The 21,965-nt window shown below is 45.7% G+C and overlaps 1 protein-coding gene across 1 annotated transcript in view; it reads right to left on the bottom strand.

Moving 5' to 3' along the window:
• Positions 1-219: 219 nt before the first annotated feature.
• The window catches only part of GUCA1C (guanylate cyclase activator 1C), a 353,630-nt gene continuing 331,884 nt past the window's right edge, over positions 220-21,965 (bottom strand). The window contains exon 5 of the mRNA XM_073670676.1: positions 220-1,374. Coding sequence (XP_073526777.1) covers positions 1,241-1,374 — 134 coding nt within the window. The 3' untranslated portion in view covers positions 220-1,240. The remainder of the gene's footprint in view (positions 1,375-21,965) is intronic.

Genomic DNA, 21,965 nt, shown 5'->3' with positions numbered 1-21,965 from the left:
TTTTTTCCAGTTTTTTTTTTACTTCATTAAATGCATAACAATACAGAACAATATGTAACTTTAATGCAACTTTATTGCAAGATAAGCAATGTAAAAAGTATAAAGCATTCATATAATGGTATATAAAGTGACAATAACAAGTAGATGCTCAATTTCAAAGAAGCTCATGTACATTTAGGTAAGTTTAAAATAGTGAAACAAATGGGCTCTAACACAGACGGGAAAATCTGTTTATATTAGCTGTATGGTATTTGTCTGGATAAGGTGTTAATGCAGAGCTCAGAAGATTACATAAGTGCAGCTATAGTGTTTGCCTCAGAGAGATCGTGACATTATAGTACTCTCTACATGTTGGCATTATTCAACTCTGTTCATGTGAATGTCAGAAAACTATGACAATGTATTTACACTTCATAATTATTCTGTGATAGTCTTCTTGCTATTTATTTTATAGTATTCAGCACCACAATTTTCTTTATTTTTTTTTCATAATTGTTGAAATTTACAAATGTGTCCCTAAAACAATAGAAAAAAAACCCCCAATATGTATGCACCCAAACTTGCCCTGTAGCCCTTTTATTCATACTATATTTTCCAAATATGTAAACCTGTACTGTATTATGAACTATAGAAACATATGTCTATCTAATTTATAAACTGAACACTTATGTGTCACTGGAATATTAAGATGTAAAAGAATGAATGATAATCCAATATTATTCATTTTAAATTTATTTGAACTGTGTAATAATGAGATTAGGCTTCTTCCAGCGTTTCAAAGATATTTTATTAACAATTTAAGGTTATGTCAGAATTATCCGGACTTTTTCAAAAACATTTGTCTGAGTCTGAAAGTTAGTTACTTACTTACTTAGTTAGTTACATTGAAAGGTCAGACAGTATCTTCTCTATTCTTGTTTAATCCAGATGGAAGTCAATCGCCTTCTAAACTCATTTAAATTGGATTTAAATCAGTGAGTAGCTGAGAGATTACTTTTTGCTGGTCTAATAGAGATTGGTAAGGTTTTGTTATATTACATAATATAAATCTTCCTTCAAGGCAATATCTGGAAAGTACATGAAGCATTCAAGTATGTCTTACATTTGCTATTTTTTTCAGTCTTAGCAACCACCATCCTCACAAAAAATTCTTGAGCGATAAGTGCATATATCCCCAGAAAACAAGACATCCTCATATGTAAGACAGTTATATAGAGATCCTTTGTTTATGACATTCCATTTATGGAATACTTCTCCGTCTTCCATTCTGAATAATTTTCAATACATTAGAGAGGTCAAAACTTTTTGAGATTATTTCCAAAAGCTCTGAGTCCTTTTCTATTCCACCGATAAATTCTTCTAAAGTGAGCTCACCTAGAAACAGAAGGTAGCATATGAAAATGTGTGCAGAATTCATTTTTTACACTGTTAGAAAGTGCAGTTACTACAATCAGGGTATTTCACAAAAAAAAGAAAAAAAATCCATACATAAATGAATCTTATTAGATAAGTATTCAAAGCTTAGTCATTGTTTTGTTCTTTTTTTACTTAATTACTTAATACTGAAATTTTTCTATTCAATTAAATTCCTTGTCAATTGTAACAGCAGGAACAGCAGCCAAATTGGTTTCCAGCTTAGCCTTAGCTTTAGTTGAATGGTGCCAAGCTGCAATACCAAACACAGCCCATGAATAAGAGTAATATTTTCCTGAAAAACAAAAACAAGCCATCTTTAAGATTGCACAGGGCACCTCACTTTCCTATTATAAAGGGGGCACTGTGTTAGAACTTAACAAATCTTCTATATAGAAGACTGTTAGTGATGGGCAAGCACTGGATTTACTTTCTCTTGAAGCCAGCTAGTCAGTTCATATCTCCTTCAACTAACTTGCACCTAGGAGGAATGCCGGACCAAGAATTACAGGGGTAGCAAATCAAAACATGTAAATATATGTACTCTTATGTATGCTGTATGTACAGTGGTGTGAAAAAATGCTTGCCCCCTTCCTGATTTCTTATTCTTTTGCATTTTTTATGCGTTTTTGCATTTTTTATGCGTTTTTGCACTTTTGTATTGCTTTCAACCATGACAAATGCATTCACCGGGTAATGTCATTTTAGCATTTTACAACCTTATCTGGCCATGTGCTGTGTGACACATGCATACAGTGCTGAAAAGACATGGGAACAGCATGGGGAAGACCCCTGGAAGCATCTCTGACACCCAGGTCACTGCCTAAAAGTGTGCCCATCAGAAGTGATCCTTGCTGCATCAGAAGATGCAGACTTGCAACTATCCCCGTGCAAGTCCTTGTCCCAGGGCAGTGTTCAATTGTACCTCCCCCATTCCTTGCAATGCAAGCGCAAGTACAGTACAGACCAAAGTTTGGACACACCTTCTCATTTAAAGATTTTTCTGTATTTTCATGACTTCGAAAATTTTACATTCACACTGAAGGCATCAAAACTATGAATTAACACATGTGGAATTATATACTTAACAAAAAAGTGTGAAACAACTGAAAATATGTCTTATATTCTAGGTTCTTCAAAGTAGCCACATTTTGCTTTGATGACTGCTTTGCACACTCTTGGCATTCTCTTGATGAGGTTCAAGAGGTAGTCACTGGAAATGGCTTTCACTTCACAGGTGTGCCCTGTCAGGTTTAATAAGTGGGATTTCTTGCCTTATAAATGGGGTTGGGACTAGTGTTGAGCCACCCCCGTAGTGTTCGAGTTCGGTTCGGTTCGTCGAACACCCTTGTGTTCGCCGAACTGTTCGTCGAACTGTTCGTCGAAAACCTTTAAAACCAATGGCAGGCAAACAAAAACACATAGAAACACATAGAAAACACCTTCAAAGGTGTCCAAAAGCTGACAAACTGCTCAGAAGACATAACTAACACATGGAAAAGTGACAAGTACATATAGTCATGCGAAAAGAAAAGAGGTGGAGGAGTAAAAGGAGGGGGAGACACAGATATAGGCATGTCATGCCCTTCTAAAATCCAAAAAGTGAGAAGCCGACACGGCCAGTCCGTTCCTGCCCGTGCCACCTCCGTTTGTGCCAGAGCCGCGGTGGACCCTGACGGCCAGCCCCCCTCTCCCAATACTGGTGCCTGTCCGCTGGTGGGTAGAGCGAGCCCCCCTGTGGTGGAGGCAGCTCTAAGCTTTTTAATTTAAATTGTCTCTCTAATTTGAATGAATATACTTTAAATCCTTTTACAAGGATCTACTGAAGGGCAAGTCTCATGCCACCAGCCACGTAATTCCAGCTCCAGTAGCGTCCACTAAAGCTGCTGCAGTTAAAAAGCTTTTATAAGGATCGAGCTCGGCTGTCCACCGCAAGGCGTCCTACCGCCAGTCCCAGCCCCTATGCCTTGGGGTGCCTCCTGATGCTCTTCACTGAGTATCCCGTGGTCCCGAAGCATTTCCTTTGAAAAAATTGTCCAAACTACAGGTGGTGTAGCTTGCTTAACAGCCGGGATAATCCGCTGACTAGCAGACACTGCTACTAGGCACAAAGTATTTCCTGGGCTAGATGCAGTTAAAAATTTGTAATTAGATACTCTCGTTGGATGCTGAGAAAGCATTCCATAGAGTCTCCTGGCACGCCATAGATTATTCTCTTAAAAAGCTTGGGGTAGGGGTCTAGGGGACCCTTTTATAGCCAAAATCACGGCCCTGTATCGCAATGCGTCACCTAGGCTGAAGATAAATGGAACTGTAGCACCCCGAGGGCTCGGTTGCTGCAGAGGTATTGCACCTCACCCAGAGGTGTGATATCTCACTCTCAGGTAAGGATGGAGTGTGGATCAGGACCCCGACACCTGCATGCATTACACCACATTGCCGTGGGGCAGGGCGACCAATATGCCCCTGAGATGGGCACGACAGTCCCTGTCCCTGGCTGGAGTGGGGGGAGGGAACACTGAGGAAGGGGAACCCTGTAGTGCAGGAGCAGGGAGGAAGCAGTTCCTGGGTGCATTGAGAAGGGAGTATAAAAGGTAGGCACCATCTTAGTTCAGTGCAGAGAAGTCTGAGCAGAAGTGACAGGGAGCAGGGGCTCTGCATGAGCTCTGCTCCAGAGGCAGGCCTAGTAACAGAGGCCCAGGCCTGGAAGAGGGAGAAGGAAGGAAGAGGAGCGGAGAAGGCTCCAGGAACAAGAAACGAAGGGATCCCAGGGGTGTGGACGGGCGAGTCGCCACCGCACGCCCGAATCCACCTGCGTGGAGGGGTCAGGCCAAAGGGGGAGACCGGTCCCCGAAACTAGTGGAGGCGGGAAACGACCCTCAGCTAGAAACTGGAGGCTGTGACATTTTATGTGGCGCAGCCCCTCGCTACACCCGCTAGGAGGGCAGCACATAGGGTCAGGGAAACTGGCGCCAAGTTTACCAAGAGGAGGCCCGAGGCAGCCGGACAGAAGGGTTGGTAAGAAAGGCCAGACAAAGGACACACAAAGGGGGTCCTGTAAAGCGCTCCAAAGTTATCTGGGAGTTGTCTGAGCCCCTCACCTGGTGAGCACAGTGCGACGTGGGCAGCCGTTACCTGCAGAAGTGGTCTGGATAATAAGAACTGTGAGTAAAGGCCCTGGACTGCATCACTGACTCCATGTCGTTACTGCTGCTGCCCTGCACCATCACCCCCATCCTCCGCATACACTGCCCTGAGGCTATACTCCTCCCGTGGGGAGTTATGCTACGCTCTGCTGCACCCACAACACCAGCCTCATCGGTCTGCCCTGCAGCGGCGGTTCACTCTGACCGCAATCCACGGGTGGCGTAGTCGGACATTTAAACATCAAAACCACATAAATAGTTCCGCCACTGGTTTGACCGCCCTGAGCCACGGAACCGGGTCGCCGCCACGGAGACTACAACCACCAGCATCCACCAAAAAGGGTCCGGCTCCGGATGTCCCAAGGCCCAGGGGGCGCGTCAGAACATTTTCATCACCTTTCATAATCACCAATGGGACAAGGCAGGGATGTCCTCTGTCCCCTCTCTTATACATCCTAATGATGGAGCACCTGCTCTCATCAATTCGCCATAACCCCAATATTAGGTGGATTGAGGTGGGAGGCACCGAGTACAAGTGCTCTGCATTTGCTAATGATGTCAATCACATATATCCATCAGCAGGCTGTTATGGCTGAAATAGATCGCTTTGTTACATGGTCAAATTTTAAAATCAATACAGCGAAGTCTGAGGCCCTCGATGTCTCCCTCCCCAAATCCATACAGGATTCCATCCAGTCCAACTTTCCCTTTGCCTGGCCCTCACAGGGTATCAAATTCTTATGAATTCCTATTTATAGAGACCTCTCCCGTCTATGTTATCTTAATTTTGGGCCCTTTATTGATCAACTCCATACAGACCACGGTTGGCAAGTTAGAACTGTAAGATTCACTACGTGAACCACTGGTATTTTGTGGAAAAGCACATGTACACTGTGTTCCAAATTATTATGCAAAAAGTGTTTAGGAGTGATAAGGGAAGAATTTGTTTGTTTGTCAGTTAAACTCATTGATGGTGATGTGTGTCAGGGCTCTTTATATCACTGTAAGCAATTGCAGACACCTGTGCTAATTAGTTTGGCAGGTGTGTCCAATGAACGGCAAGACTACTTAAGAAGGCTCTCTCACATTATTCAGCAGCCTACATTTTCTGCCAAAATGGGAAAGAAAAAGGATGTGTCGGCTGCTGAGAAGCAACAAATTGTGGAGTGTTTAGGTCAAGGCATGACTACAATCAACATTGTGGGATGATCAGGATGAAGTGTCTTGGCAATCAAGAAGTATGTAGCTGATTCACAGTACACACGTGTGCGTGCTGATAAGGGCAAATTGAGGACTCTTTCCTACAGGCAATTACGTCAGGTTAAAAGAGCAGTGGCAAAAAAGCCTTGTCATAGCAGCAGACAAGTTTTTGAAGCTGCTGGTGCCTCCAACGTCCCCCGAACAACAAGATGCAGGGTCCTTCAGAGGTTTGCAGCTGTGCGTACGCCATCCTGTCGACCTCCTCTATCCACTGCACACAAGCAGAAACGGCTCCAGTGGGCCAAACATTACATGAAGACTGATTTCAAAACTGTTTTGTTCACGGATGAGTGCCGTGCAACGCTCGATGGTCCAGATGGATGGAGTGGAGGATGGCTGGTTGATGGACACCCCACGCAAACACGGCTACAGCGCCAACAAGGAGGAGGTGGAGTAATGTTTTGGGCTGGAATCATGGGGAGAGAGATTGTCAGCCCCTTTAGGATCCCTGAAGGGGTAAAGATGAACTCCATAATGTATGTGGAGTTTCTCAAACAGCACTTCCTGCCATGGTTCAAGAAGAAGAACCGTGTAATCCACAGCAAGATCATTTTCATGCATGATAATGCACCGTCTCATGCTGCACAAAACACATCTACATCTCTGGCTGATATGGGCATAAAAGGGGACAAACTTATGGTGTGACCCCCATGCTCCCCTGACCTCTACCCCATTCAGAACCTCTGGAGCATCATCAAAAGGAGTGTCTATGATGGCGGGAGGCAGTTCACATCTAAGCAACAGCTCTGGGAGGGTATTCTGTCCTCATGCAAAACAATTGAAACAGAAACCATCCAAAACCTGACAAATTCAATGGACGAGAGAGTTCAGAAGCTCCTTTCGAACAAGGGGTCCTATGTGCAAATGTAACATCACCTAGAATAAAGTTTTGAGTTGAAAACTGTTTGATTTCAGTTTCTAATAACCTGCTAATGCTTATAATTTCAAAAATGACCATTTTTTTGGTCTTTATTAAAATGAAAAGGTTGATCGAAGAGTGTGGGGGATCTAAGAGTATGGCAACCCAGTAGTCAGGATTACTTCGAATTCTGACAATATGAGGGTCATGTTGCAGGTAGTGCAGCAAGAAGGCACTTATGTGTCTTGCGCATCTCGGAGCCCCAAAATTATTTTCCGGGCTAGATGCGGATAAAAATTCTTATTAATTTTAAATCTGGTGGAGCTTAGTATAGATGGCCTAATAGAATCAGTACTGCACACTGCTACAAAGCCCAAATTATTTTCCAGCCAAGATACAGATAAACATGATTAGTAATTTTAAATCTGGTGGAGCTTAGTATAGATGGCCTAATAGAATCATTACTGCACACTGCTACAAAGCCCAAATAATTTTCCAGCCAAGATACAGATAAACATGATTAGTAATTTTAAATCTGGTGGAGCTTAGTATAGATGGCCTAATAGAATCATTACTGCACACTGCTACAAAGCCCAAATAATTTTCCAGCCAAGATACAGATAAACATGATTAGTAATTTGAAAGCTTAAAACGGTTGGTGAGGTGATTTTAACCAATCATCAAGCTTTTACTCTCCCCAGGATGACATAGGGATAGAAAAGTCGTTTCGGATCCATGATTTGTTCATCTTTATGAACGTGAGTCTGTCTACATTATCAGTGGAGAGCCGCGTGCGCTTATCTGTCAGCACACCACCAGCAGCGCTGAACATACGTTCAGACAGAACGCTGGCTGCGGGGCATGACAAGATCTCCAAGGCGTAAGTGGCGAGCTCCGGCCATATATCCAGATTGGAAGCCCTAAAAGAGCAAGGGTCCAGTGACACAGTCATGGCTTCAATGTTTACTTAGAGATACTCCTGTACCATCGTTTCTAGGCGTTGACTATGTGTCAGACTTCTTGTCTCCTGTGGCCTTGCAAAGGATGAGCTAAAAAAGTGGTGAAATGATTCCGCAAAATTGATGTTACCAGCAGATACTGTGTTTCTGTTACGGTTTGAGTGCTGAACACTCGACGGTCCCACGGTTGTCAAGTTGGAACTGTGAGATTCACTACGTGCACCACTGGTGTTTTGTGGAAAAGCACATGTAAGATTCTGCAACAGTCTCTGCTGATACTCCTGCATGCATGCATCCCTTTCTATGGCAGGAATTATTTCTGCAAATTTACTTTTGTACCGGGGAATTAACAGTGTGGCAACCAAGTAGCCAGGATTATTTCTAATTCTCCCAATTCGAGGGTCATGTTGCAGGTAGTGCAGCAAGAAGGCACTCAGGTGTCTTGCGCATCCAGGAGCACCAAGTCCCTGTTGTGTTGGTGGCGAGGTAACAATCATGCTTCCTTCCTCTGTCCTCTCCCCCCAACCTCGCACAACAGAAATGTGATCAAGGTCTCCCTCATCTGATGAGTCTTCCATCAGTTCGTCCTCCACTTCTTCCTGGGCTCCTGCACCTTCCTCACTAGTTTGGCTGCTACCATGCGCCCTGGTAAAACCATCTCCCCCACCCTCACATGCCTGCCGCCTTGGTGCTGCCGACCATCTGGACCTTGCAGATGTTAGCCCTTCCGCATACAACTCCTCCTCCTCTACTTCCTCCACCTCCTCTTGTGCCACCACCTGACTCCAAATTCTGTTTAACATGTGTTCCAGCATGTAAATCACTGGAATAGTCATGCTGATAATGGCATCGTCAGCACTAAACATCTTCGTCGCCATTTCAAAACTGTGCAGAAGGGTGCATAGGTCCCTGATCTGAGACCACTCCTCCAGCGTGATTTGCCCCACCTCTGGATCCCGTTGGCCCAGGCTATACGTCAGAACGTATTGCACCAGGGCTTGTCGGTGCTGCCACAGTCGCTGCAACATGTGCAGAGTTGAATTCCACCGGGTAGGCACATCGCATTTTAGCCGGTGAAGTGGCAGGCCCAAAGACTTCTGTAGAGATGTAAGTCGCTGAGCTGAAGGATGCGAACGGCGGAAGTGAGCACACAGCGACCGTGCCCTCTGCAGAAGGCCATCTAGTCCGGGATAGTGGGCTAAAAATTGCTGGACAACCAGGTTCAACACGTGAGCCATACAAGGCACGTGTGTGACATTGCCCCGGCGAAGGGCCGCACCCAGGTTTGCAGCATTGTCGCACACGGCCTTCCCTGGTTTCAGGTCCAGTGGAGACAACCATTCATGAAATTGGTTCTCCAGAGCTGACCACAACTCCTCAGCTGTGTGACTCACATTTCCCAGACATTTCAAAGTAAAAACCGCCTGATGACGTTGAGCCCTACTGCCAGCATAGTAAGGAGGTGTGCAGGATCCCTTCTGCGCAGTTAGAAAGCTTGTGGCATGACCAGACAGGCTTTGGGTGCAGGTGGAGGACCGAGAGGAGGTTGAGGAGGCAGAAGCAGAGGAGGAACTTTGACATAAAGAGGATTGACGCACAACTCGTGGGGACTGCAAGACTTGGACAGCAGCCCCTTGTTCTGCTGTCACCATAGTTACCCAGTGACCAGTCAGCGACATGTAACGCCCCTGTCCATGCCTACTCGTCCAAGTGTCTGTGGTGAAATGCACCCTGTCACACACAGAGTTTCTCAAAGAAGCGGTGATGTTGTGTGCGACATGCTGGTGGAGCGCAGGCACACCTTTCTTTGAGAAGTAGTGCTGACTGGGCATCCAGTACTGGGGCACTGCGACGGACATAAGGTCTCGAAAATCCTCTGTGTCCACCAGGCGGAAAGGCAGCATTTCTGTAGCCAAGAGCTTGCAGATGGTGAAATTCAACCTCTTAGCTTTCTCATGGCTAGGAGGAAATGGTCTTTTACTTGTCCACATCTGCGGGACTGAGGGCTGGCTGTTGTGCTTAGACGGGGTTGATAAGGGTGTCCCCGGCAAACTGCCGGTCTGTGAGGAAGATGCAGGTGGACATGTTAGGTTGCCTTGATCCAAAGGTGGTGCTATCGATGTCGGACAGCGCTCAACACCAGCTGGTGTTACCACCTCCAAAGAAAATGATGACCTGCCAATCACGCTGGCTGTTGCGGGTAAAGAGGTGGCCGGTCTGCGTCCCAAAACAGATGTGACTGCTGTCCCCCCAGTCACAGAGGATGATGAGGCCGCAGATGCACAAGATAGGGCAGACGGTGGTTGGCCCGGCCGGCTAGGCCGCATTGTAGCACAGTGAGCTTCCCACTGCAACTTATGCTTCATGTCCATGTGCCGGTTCATGCATGAAGTACTCAAACTATGTATTTTTTGGCCTCTACTTAGCTTTTGTTGACAAATGTTACAGATAACACGAGTTGGGTCATCTTTATCGATCTGAAAAAATGCCCAGGCTATGCAAGGCTTAGCACCCATGCGACCTGAAGAGCAGAGTTGTGTTTGAGGATACAGTTGTTGACGTGCTTCCAGTACTACGTCTCTGTCCAGGAAGGCGCAACCTGACCTCGTCGTCACTAGCATCCTCCTCCACCTCCTCTGCTGACCTCATCTCTTGGCTGACTGTGGGTTGACAGTAAGTGGGATCTCCAACCTCATCATCATCACCCTGTGTGTTATCACACCCGTCGTCCTCAGAGCCAACCTGTTCCTGCCCTGACAAAAAACTAAAGTTGTCGCTCCAATCAGGTATTTGAGTCTCATAATAGTCTTCCTCATTGTCTCCACCAACAGGAGTTACAGTTTGGGAATGAGGGTCTACATTATGGTCAGAACCTTCTGCGTCTGGTCCTGGATCCGACTCATAAAGATTCTGGGCATCAGTGCAGATCATTTCCTCATCTGGATTCACAGAAGCGCTGGAGCCGACCTCTGATTCCCAGGCTATAGTATGAGTAAACAGCTCTGCAAACTCAACCATCTGTTCTACCTCATACTCAGACGGGCAGCTGGAGATTTGGGAGCTGTGAGGAAGCAAGTGCTATTGGGGTAACACGTCTGAGGACTGGAGTATTTGTGTTGTTGAAGTTGATGTGGAGGAGAGCCCACTTAAAGGAGCACTTGATATCCGTTGAAGCACCTGCTGTTTTTGTGCCTCATCTGGAATTTGTAGCGATTGGCGTGGCCATAAGAAAGGGATCTTATCACATTGTCCGCTAAAATAAGTAAACATTTTAGTTTTGCTGGAAGATGGTCTTTCTTCTGCAGATGTTACTGTTGCTTTAACACCTACTCCACGGACACAACCTTTTTTCCCCTTCCCAACACGCCTATTCCCCTTTCCACCAGCAGCAGGCCTTTTTCCACTCATTTTGGTGGTTAACTAATTCACAACTCTGGAGTTGTTTGCACAAAAAAACAATGGATGGGAACCGAGCAGAGCTGAGAGGCCAAACTGTGGTATTAGGCCAAAACTATTGTCTGGGCTAGATGCAGAAAAAAATTATATTCAGTTTGCAACCTGATGGAAGTCAGTATAGATGGACTAATAGAACAAGTCCCACACCCTGCTAGAAGGCCAAATATTTTTTCAGAGCTAGATGCAGAAAAAAATTATATTCAGTTTGCCACCTGATGGAGGTCAGTATAGATGGACTAATAGAACAAGTCCCACACACTGCTAGGAGCCCAAATATTTTTTCAGAGGTAGATGGAGAAAAAAATTATATTCAGTTTGCAACCTGATGGAGGTCAGTATAGATGGACTAATAGAACAAGTCCCACACACTGCTAGAAGGCCAAATATTTTTTCAGAGCTAGATGCAGAAAAATATTATATTCAATTTGCAACCTGATGGAGGTCAGTATATATAGGCTAATAGAACAAGTCCCACACACAGCTAGAAGCTCAAATATTTTTTCAGAGGTAGAAGCAGAAAAAAATTATATTCAGTTTCCAACCTGATGGAGGTCAGTATAGATGGACTAATAGAACAAGTCCCACACACTGCTAGAAGCCCAAATATTTTTCAGAAGTAGATGCAGAAAAAAATAATATTCAGTTTGCAACCTGATGGAGGTCAGTATAGATGGACTAATAGAACAAGTCCCACACACTGCTAGAAGCCCAAATATTTTTTCGGAGCTAGATGCAGAAAAAAATTATATTCAATTTGCAACCTGATGGAGGTCAGTATAGATGGACTAATAGAACAAGTCCCACACACTGCTAGAAGCCCAAATATTTTTTCAGAGCTAGATGCAGAAAAAAATTATATTCAATTTGCAACGTGATGGAGGTCAGTATAGATGGACTAATAGAACAAGTCCCACACACAGCTAGAAGGCCAAATATTTTTTCAGAGGTAGATGCAGAAAAAAATTATATTCAGTTTGCAACCTGATGGAGGTCAGTATAGATGGACTAATAGAACAAGTCCCACACACTGCTAGAAGGCCAAATATTTTTTCAGAGCTAGATGCAGAAAAAAATTATATTCAATTTGCAACCTGATGGAGGTCAGTATAGATGGACTAATAGAACAAGTCCCACACACTGCTAGAAGGCCAAATATTTTTTTGGAGCTAGGTGCAGAAAAAAATTATATTCAGTTTGCAACCTGATGGAGGTCAGTATAGATGGACTAATAGAACAAGTCCCACACACTGCTAGAAGCCCAAATATTTTTTCAGAGGTAGATGCAGAAAAAAATTATATTCAGTTTGCAACCTGATGGAGGTCAGTATAGATGGACTAATAGAACAAGTCCCACACACTGCTAGAAGGCCAAATATTTTTTCAGAGCTAGATGCAGAAAAATATTATATTCAATTTGCAACCTGATGGAGGTCAGTATAGATGGACTAATAGAACAAGTCCCACACACAGCTAGAAGCCCAAATATTTTTTCAGAGGTAGATGCAGAAAAAAATTATATTCAGTTTGCAACCTGATGGAGGTCAGTATAGATGGACTAATAGAACAAGTCCCACACACAGCTAGAAGCCCAAATATTTTTTCAGAGGTAGATGCAGAAAAAAATTATATTCAGTTTGCAACCTGATGGAGGTCAGTATAGATGGACTAATAGAAGAAGTCCCACACACTGCTAGAAGCCCAAATATTTTTTCAGAGCTAGATGCAGAAAAAAATTATATTCAATTTGCAACCTGATGGAGGTCAGTATAGATGGACTAATAGAACAAGTCCCACACACTGCTAGAAGCCCAAATATTTTTTCAGAGCTAGATGCAGAAAAAAATGATATTCAATTTGCAACGTGATGGAGGTCAGTATAGATGGACTAATAGAACAAGTCCCACACACTGCTAGAAGGCCAAATATTTTTTCAGAGCTAGATGCAGAAAACAATTGTATTCAATTTGCAACCTGATGGAGGTCAGTATATAGATGGACTAATAGAACAAGTCCCACACACTGCTAGAAGGCCAAATATTTTTTCAGAGGTAGATGCAGATAAAAATTATTTTGAATTTGCAACCTGATGGAGGTCAGTATAGATGGACTAATAGAACAAGTCCCACACACTGCTAGAAGGCCAAATATTTTTTCAGAGCTAGATGCAGAAAAAAATTATATTCAATTTGCAACGTGATGGAGGTCAGTATAGATGGACTAATAGAACAAGTCCCACACACAGCTAGAAGCCCAAATATTTTTTCAGAGGTAGATGCAGAAAAAAATTATATTCAGTTTGCAACCTGAGGAAGGTCAGTATAGATGGACTAATAGAACAAGTCCCACACACAGCTAGAAGGCCAAATATTTTTTCAGAGCTAGATGCAGAAAAAAATTCTATTCAATTTGCAACCTTATGGAGGTCAGTATAGATGGACTAATAGAATGATGCTATGCCCAAAAGGTTTTACTTCACTAGGTGCAGTAAAAAAAATGGTATTCTATACACAGGTGGTGTAGCTTGCAACACAGATAGGCTACTCCACTGACTAACACACTCTGCAAGAGGCCAAAAAGGATTAGCTTTGCTAGATTTAGCCAAATGCTGTGAAAAAAAACTTGCACAGCACTGGCACAGACCTGCCTGGCAAAAACTGATAGGAACTGATGTAACTTAGTCCTGAAAAGGACTGCAATTACAATTAGTCTTTACTCCCACAACCTATCTATTGAAGAGCACAGACCTGCCTGATAAAAGTTGTAGGAAATGCTGTAACCTAGTCCTTAAAAGGACTGCAATCACAACTATTCCCTACTCCCAAGCTATCTGTAGATTTGTGCGAAAATTGGCTTGAAATTAACAAGGTATAGCGCACACAGCAACAGCGGTGCCGTCTAGCACGCAGCTGCAGCAGTGAGAAAATGGTGGCGACGGGGAAAATGGCTGGGTCTTATAGGGCAAGGACATGTGACATACACTGCCAATGACACATGCCCTTGCTTGTGTGAAAAAAAGCACTTCGCTCCGTGTGTGCGCTGCTGATAGGCTGACAGATTGCACCTCCCCACTGTAAATGCGGAAAGAGAAAAAAAAAATGGAGATCTTCGTCATTCCTGCAGAGATCCATCCCCTGCCCCTCCCCCCACCCCGCTGTACACTCAAACTGCGTATTAACATTAATTTTCATCATTACTGAGAAAAAATCCAGTTATGATTTTGGTGCACGAACAGTTATCGAACATAACCTCGAACAGCCGAATTTTTTTCAAATCGTTCGTGTTCGCCGAACGGCTCGAACACCGCCCAAAACAGCTCGAATTTGAGATTGGCGAACAGTTCGAGTCGAACAGCGCTCATCTCTAGTTGGGACCATCAGTTGTGTTGTGCAGAAGTCTGATGGATACACAGCTGATAGTCCTACTGAATAGACTGTTAGAATTTGTATTATGACAAGAAAGAAGCAGCTAATTTAAAAAAAACGAGTGGCCATCATTACTTTAAGAAATGAAGGTCAGTCAGTCCGAAAAATTGGGCAAACTTTGAATGTGTCCCCAAGTGCAGTTGCAAAAACCATCAAGCGCCACAAAGAAACTGGCTCACATGAGGACCACCCCAGAAAAGGAAGACCAAGAGTCACCTCTGCTTCTGAGGATAAGTTTATCCGAGTCACCAGCCTCAAAAATCGCAGGTTAACAGCAGCTCAGATTAGAGACCAGGTCAATGTCACACAGAGTTCTAGCAGCAGACACATCTCTACAACAACTGTTAAGAGGAGACTTTGTGCAGCAGGCCTTCATGGTAAAATAGCTGCTAGGAAACCACTGCAAAGGACAGGCAACAAGCAGAAGAGACTTTTTGGGCTAAAGAACACAAGGAATGGACATTAGACCAGTGGAAATCTGTGCTTTGGTCTGATGAGTCCAAATTTGAGATCTTTGGTTCCAACCACTGTGTCTTTGTGCGACGCAGAAAAGGTGAACGGATGGACTCTACATGCCTGGTTCCCACCGTGAAGCATAGAGGAGGAGGTGTGATGGTGTGGGGGTGCTTTGCTGGTGATACTGTTGGGGATTTATTCAAAATTGAAGCCATACTGAACCAGCATGGCTACCACAGCATCTTGCAGCGGCATGCTATTCCATCCGGTTTGCGTTTAGTTGGACCATCATTCATTTTTCATCAGGACAATGACCCCAAACACACCTCCAGGCTGTGTAAGGGCTATTTGACCAAGGAGAGTGATAGGGTGCTACGCCAGATGACCTGGCCTCCACAGTCACCAGACCTGAACCCAATTGAGATGGTTTGGGGTGAGCTGGACCACAGAGTGAAGGCAAAAGGGCCAACAAGTGCTAAGCATCTCTGGGAACTCCTTCAAGATTGTTGGAAGACCATTTCCGGTGACTACCTCTTGAAGCTCATCAAGAGAATGCCAAGAGTGTGCAAAGCAGTCATCAAAGCAAAAGGTGGCTACTTTGAAGAACCTAGAATATAAGACATATTTTCAGTTGTTTTACGCTTTTTTGTTAAGTATATAATTCCACATGTGTTAATTCATAGTTTTGATGCCTTCAGTGTGAATGTATAATTTTCATAGTCATGAAAATACAGAAAAATATTTAAATGAGAAGGTGTGTCCAAACTTTTGGTCTGTACTGTATGCAGCCTGCCACCCACCCACCCCCAGGCTGCAATACCATACTGGTTACTTGCTTGCACTTGAAATTGGGCCTTTTAGGCATGTGGAGGTGGAATCTGGCCACCATGTCATGGCTGCGTTGGCGGCCTGGTATCCATACTCGGTCCCGAGCCGCCCCGTGGTCGGGTGCCCACACCGGGTGACCCGGTGCGCCTTATACACAAGCGCGCATACCAAAACATTACCTGTGCCCTAACCAGTGCATTTAGTGGGAAGGACAGCCTAACCACAAACACGTGGACAAGTGAATGTGGCCAGGGATGGTCCATCAGACTGACGCCTTCACACTGGGTTAATATTGTGGAAGTCGGGACACAGTTGGACACTGGGATGCAACACTTCCTCCAGACATAGAGGATTGCGGGTCCTGGGTCAATCAGGCTTCAACACAAAGTTCAGAAGGTAGACAGCAGCAGTGGTTGGCCTCTTACACAATGAGTAAATTATTCATGATCATGAGGCCATCCATCTCCTTAGCTTTCTGTTCCTTGGAATGCAAGCGCATGTATGTAGTAGCGGCTAGGCCTGAGGTGGTCAGCATTTTGGCGCATATCCTACCTCCTCCAAGGATTGCTGGATGTTTTCCTGCTACTATCCCAGTTCTATGACTCCCGTTAAAACAAAGCTTCAGGTGATGAATGATGGATGAGGTGGTGGCAAAGGAGAAAGAGCAGGAGGAACAGGGACCATTCACATCAATATCAGGCCAGTCAACCTCACATGTCTTGTAGGATATGTTTCTCTACCAAAAGGAGCGGTTCGGCTACACAGTTATAGGGCATACAGTGAGTGCAATGCCTACCAAGAATTTCGAGGCACTCCAATGCCCCTTGGAAGTGACATGGAGGTCAGAGGGCCTTAACTAAACTGTTTTTTTCCATTTATAGCAACTGGGTCTCCTGTACACTGTTGGCCTAAGCAGTGAATGGAAGGCTTTCCAAAAATTATAAGGAACTGCAATGCCCCTTGAAACAGATGTGGATTACAGCGTACTAAAAACCTTCTACCCAATATTGGGGAGTGGGTCTCCCTTAGTGTTCGCCTATGCATTGAAAAGCAAAAGCTGACTAAAATTAGGAGGAAATGCAATGCCCGTTGGAAGAGTCGTGGAGGTTAGAGTTAATTAAAAACAACATTTCAATGCCCCTTAGAAGAGACGTGGATTTCAGAGTGGTTTGACAAGATGGTTTTAATGCCCCTAGGAAGAGACGTGGAGGTCACAGTAGCTTAACAAGACGCTTTTAATGCCCCTTGGAAGAGACGTGGAGGTCAGAGTGGTTTAACAAGACGGTTTTAATGCCCCTTGGAAGAGACATGGAGGTCACAGTAGCTTAACAAGATGGTTTTAATGCCCCTTGGAAGAGACGTGGAGTTCAGAGTGGTTTAACAAGATGGTTTTAATGCCCCTTGGAAGAGACGTGGAGGTCAGAGTGGTTTAACAAGATGGTTTTAATGCCCCTTGGAACAGATGTGGAGGTCAGAGTGGTTTAACAAGAAGGTTTTAATGCCCCTTGGAAGAGACGTGGAGGTTACAGTAGCTTAACAAGACTGTTTTAATGCCCCTTGGACGAGACGTGGAGGTCACAGTAGCTTAACAAGACGGTTTTAATGCCCCTTGGAAGAGACGTGGAGGTCAGAGTGGTTTAACAAGACGGTTTTAATGCCTCTTGGAAGAGACGTGGAATTCAGAGATGTTTAACAAGATGGTTTTAATGCCCATTGGAAGAGACGTGAGGTCAGAGTGGTTTAACAAGACAGTTTTAATGCCCCTTGGAAGAGACATGGAGGTCAGAGTGGTTTAACAAGACGGTTTTAATGCCACTTGGAAGAGACGTGGAGGTCACAGTAGCTTAACAAGACGGTTTTAATGCCCCTTGGAAGAGACGTGGAGGTCACAGTAGCTTAACAAGACGATTTTAATGCCCCTTACAAGAGCCATGTAGTACAGCATATTAAAAACATTATTCCTATTATTGGGGAGTGCGTCTCCCATAGTCTTTGCCTATGCCTTCCAACAAAAGGTGCCAAAAATTAGGACGGAGGAACTTGCAATGCCCCTTACAAGAGCCATGCAGTACAGCATATTAAACACTTTATTCCCATTATTGGGGAGTGGGTCTCCCATAGTCTTTGCCTAAGCCTTCCAAGCAAAAGCTGCCAAAAATTAGGACGGAGGAACTTGCAATGCTGGCAAACAAGAGCCATGCAGTACAGCATATTAAAAACATTATTCCCATTATTGGGGAGTGGGTCTCCCATAGTCTTTGCCTATGCCTTCCAAGCAAAAGCTGCCAAAAATTAGGATGGAGGAACTTGCAATGCTGGCAACATGGACCACAGTCACCCTGGTGGTATAGTGGTGGCGGAGGCTGAGGATAAGGAGAAGAGCAAAAAACAGCCGAAATGAGGAAGCATATACCAATGTGTGGGAGTGAAGCGGTGCATGTGAATACACCTCCCGAAATAACATAGTGGATTTGACTTTATGTTACTCTGCTGTCATTTGGTTGGGATGAGAAGTCTGGCCCAATCCAGCCCTTATTCATTTTGATAAGGGTCAGCTTTTCAGCATTGTCAGTTGACAGGCGAGTGTGCTTATCAGTTATAATTCCCCCAGCGGCACTAAAAACACGCTCCGATAACACGCTAGTGGCAGGGCAGGCCAGGACCTCCAAGGCGTACAGAGCGAGTTCATTCCAAGTGTCCAGCTTAGATACCCAATAATTAAAAGGCACAGAGGAATCACGGAGGATGCTGGTACGGTCGGCAAGGTACTCCTTCACCATCTTTTGAAACTTTCCACTCCTTGTGAGAGTACTAAGCACCTCAGGGCCTGTAAGCTGGGCGGGTGTCAGAAAACTGTCCCAGAATGTTGACAGTGTTCCCCTGCCTCTGCTGGATTGAAGTTGCGTCTCTCTCGCCTGTACGCCTTGGTTGGGCAACGAACTGTGACCTCTGCCGCTAGCGTGTACGGATCAGAATTTTTTTAACAGTTCTGCAGCATGGGCCTTCTGGTACTGCCCCATTTTTGTAGACCTCTCCACCTCAGGAATAAGAGAGTGAAAGTTCTCCTTGTAGCGGGGGTCTAAAAGCATCACCAACCAGTAATAACTGTAACCCAACATTTTGACAACGCGAGTGTCACGATTAAGGCAGCGTAACATAAAGTCAGCCATGCGTGCCAGACTGGTAAAGGGCAAGACTTCAGTGTCCTCACCAAGATGACGACTGACCATGCTCTCCTCCTCCTCCTCCTCGTCCTCTTCCTCCTCCCCCCTGTCCTCAGGCCACCCACGCTGAACCGACGGTATGACAGTTGAACAGGTACTACCGTCTACAGCGCATGATACCAGCTCCTGTTTTTCCTCCTCCTCCTCCTCCTCTCCCTCATTGTCCCCCAATGCACGTTGGGATGAGATGAGGCTGGGCTGTGTGTAATCGCAAGCTACGGCTTCTTGATCCATCTCATCATACTCTGGCTGCAATGCCTCCTCTTTAATTCTCTGCAGAGAGCGTTGCAAAAGACAGACAAGTGGGATGCTGACGCTAATGATGGCGTCATCGCCGCTCACCATCTTGGTGGACTCCTCAAAGTTTGTCAGGATGGTACATATGTCAGACATCCAGGTCCGAGGTCTTATGTGTGGAGTCTGACCTGAATATCGACGGCCTTGTTGCAGCTGGTACTCCACAACTGCTCTCTTCTGCTCACAAATCCTTTGCAACATGTGGAGGGTAGAGTTCCATCGTGTGGGGACATCACACACCAGTCGGTGTGCCGGAAGCTGCAAATGCTGCTGCAACACAGCAAGGGCGGCGGAAGCTGTAGCCGACTTCTGAAAATGAGCTGACAGGTGGCGTACTTTGACGAGCAGATCTGGCAACTCAGGGTACGATTTAAGAAACCGCTGAACCACGAGGTTTAGCACATGAGCCAGGCATGGTACGTGTGTGATCTCGCCTCGCCTCAGAGCCGCCACCAGGTTACGGCCATTGTCACACACGACAATGCCTGGATGTAGGTTCAGCGGTCTCAGCCACAGATCTGCCTGCTCTTTCACAGCTGTCCACAACTCACAAGCAGTGTGAGGTTTATCACCTAAGCTTATGAGTTTCAGCACAGCCTGTTGCTGCTTGGCTGAGGCAGTACTGCAGTGCTTCCAGCTTGTAACTGATGTGGTGATATCTGAGATGGAGGCTGAACATGAGGAGGAGGAGGAGGATGATGCGCAGGAGCTGTACACTGTGGGGGCAACTCTGACTGACATAGGGCCCGCAATCCTCGGTGTGGGGAGGATGTGTTCCGTCCCAAGGTCCAACTGGGTCCCGGCTTCCACTATGTTTACCCAGTGTGCCGTCAGGGAGATGTACCGTCCCTGGCCACAAGCACTTGTCCACGTGTCCGTTGTCAGGTGGACTCTCCCAGTAACTGCGTTGTTGAGGGCACGGCAGATGTTTTGGGACACGTGCTTGTGTAGTGCGGGGATGGCACACCGGGCAAAATAGTGTCGGCTGGGGACCGAGTACCGAGGGACGGCCACCGCCATAAGGTTGCGGAAGGATTCCGTTTCCACCAGCCTAAAGGGCAGCATTTCCAACGCAAGCAGTCGTGAAATGTGCGAATTTAGGACTGTGGCTTGTGGGGCGTTGGCTGCGAATTTGTGCTTTTGTTCAAAGGTCTGGGATATGGACAATTGAACGCTGCGGTGGGATGTGGACGTGGACGTTGATGCTGTTTCTTGAGAAACTGCCATAACAAGTGAAGACTGAGAGGAGGGGCATCTTTGCATGCAGTATGGACAGGGGATTGCCTTGCACTCACAACAAGGGGTTCTCTTACACGCACAACAGCGGAAGAAGCAGTGGTGACACCCGCTGACACTGGACGTGGACCCTGGGGTTCGCTCCACAAAGTGGGGAGCTTTGCTGACATGTGCCTGATCATGCTGGTGGTGATCAGGCTGGTAGTTTTGTCACCCCTGCTGATGCTGGCCTGGCAGGTGGTACAAATGGCCTTTTTGGGGTTATCAGCAGAGTCCTTAAAAAAATTCCAGACTCTGGAAGACCTACCGGTTGTACTGGCAACGTCCCTCGTGTTGGTGTTACGGGGAACGGTTGCCTGCCTTCTGTCTGCGGCCACCACACTGCTTCTTCCTGCCTGTTGGGGTACTCAGCCTCTCTCCCCCTGTGCGCTGCTGACCTCTCTCTGCGTGTCTTCCTGCCACGTTGGGTCAGTTACTAGATCATCCACCACCTCCTCCTCTTCCACTTCCGCACCACGGTCCTCCTCCTCACTTCGTGGCAATTGTGTCTCGTCATCGTCCACCTCTTGTGACAAATTGCCAGCTTCGCCTTCCTGTGGCCGTGGCTGTTCAAATATTTGGCCATCGCTACATGGGATCTCCTCTTCCACCACTTCAAGCGGAGCAGGCGAGGGGCACAAATATGGAAATGGACCAGTGAACAGCTCTTCAGAGTGTCCAAGTGTGGGATCAGTTGCTGTTTGATGACACTCGGCATGGTGGGAGGAAGGAGCATCAGGGTGAGGAGGAGTATGCAGTCGAGACTCACGGCTACTAACACTTGACCGTGTGGAAGACAGACCGGAGGTGGTGGTGCCCAGGTGACTGGAAGTATTATCTGCTATCCAATTAATAACCTGTTCACACTGATCAGTTCGCAATAGCGGTGCTGTTGTGTGCTTCCCTAGTAATTCGGTCAAGAACTGGGAGCGAGAAGATGTGGCTGTTGGTTGTGGCACATTTTCACCTTGGCCACAGGCCCGTCCTCTGCACGCACCATCACCAGAACGTCCAGTTCCACGTCCCTTGCCACGCGCCTTGCCCATTGTAAATGAAGTAAAATAGCTTACACTCCCACTACCAATGGCAAAAGGGTAATAGAAAGGAGATTTGAACCGTGGAAGAGGAAAACCACAGTTCTAGTTATCTGGACTACACCAGACTCTTTTAAACAGATATATTTGTGTCTGAACAGTCAGCGAGACACTCAAAATGTTTTTTTTTTATGCAAAAAGGTGGATTACACCCAGATTTGAACCGTGGGAGAGGAAAACCACAGTTCTAGTTATCTGGCCTACACCAGACTCTTTTAAACAGATATATTTGTGTCTGAACAGTCAGCGAGACACTCAAAATGTTTTTTTTATGCA

Source organism: Phyllobates terribilis, unplaced genomic scaffold (genome assembly GCF_046119375.1).
Source record: "Phyllobates terribilis strain yellow unplaced genomic scaffold, ASM4611937v1 Scaffold_2__4_contigs__length_985480577, whole genome shotgun sequence".
Lineage (NCBI taxonomy): Eukaryota > Metazoa > Chordata > Amphibia > Anura > Dendrobatidae > Phyllobates > Phyllobates terribilis.
Note: the sequence above shows the minus strand (reverse complement) of the source record. Positions and strands in the feature narration are given on the sequence as shown.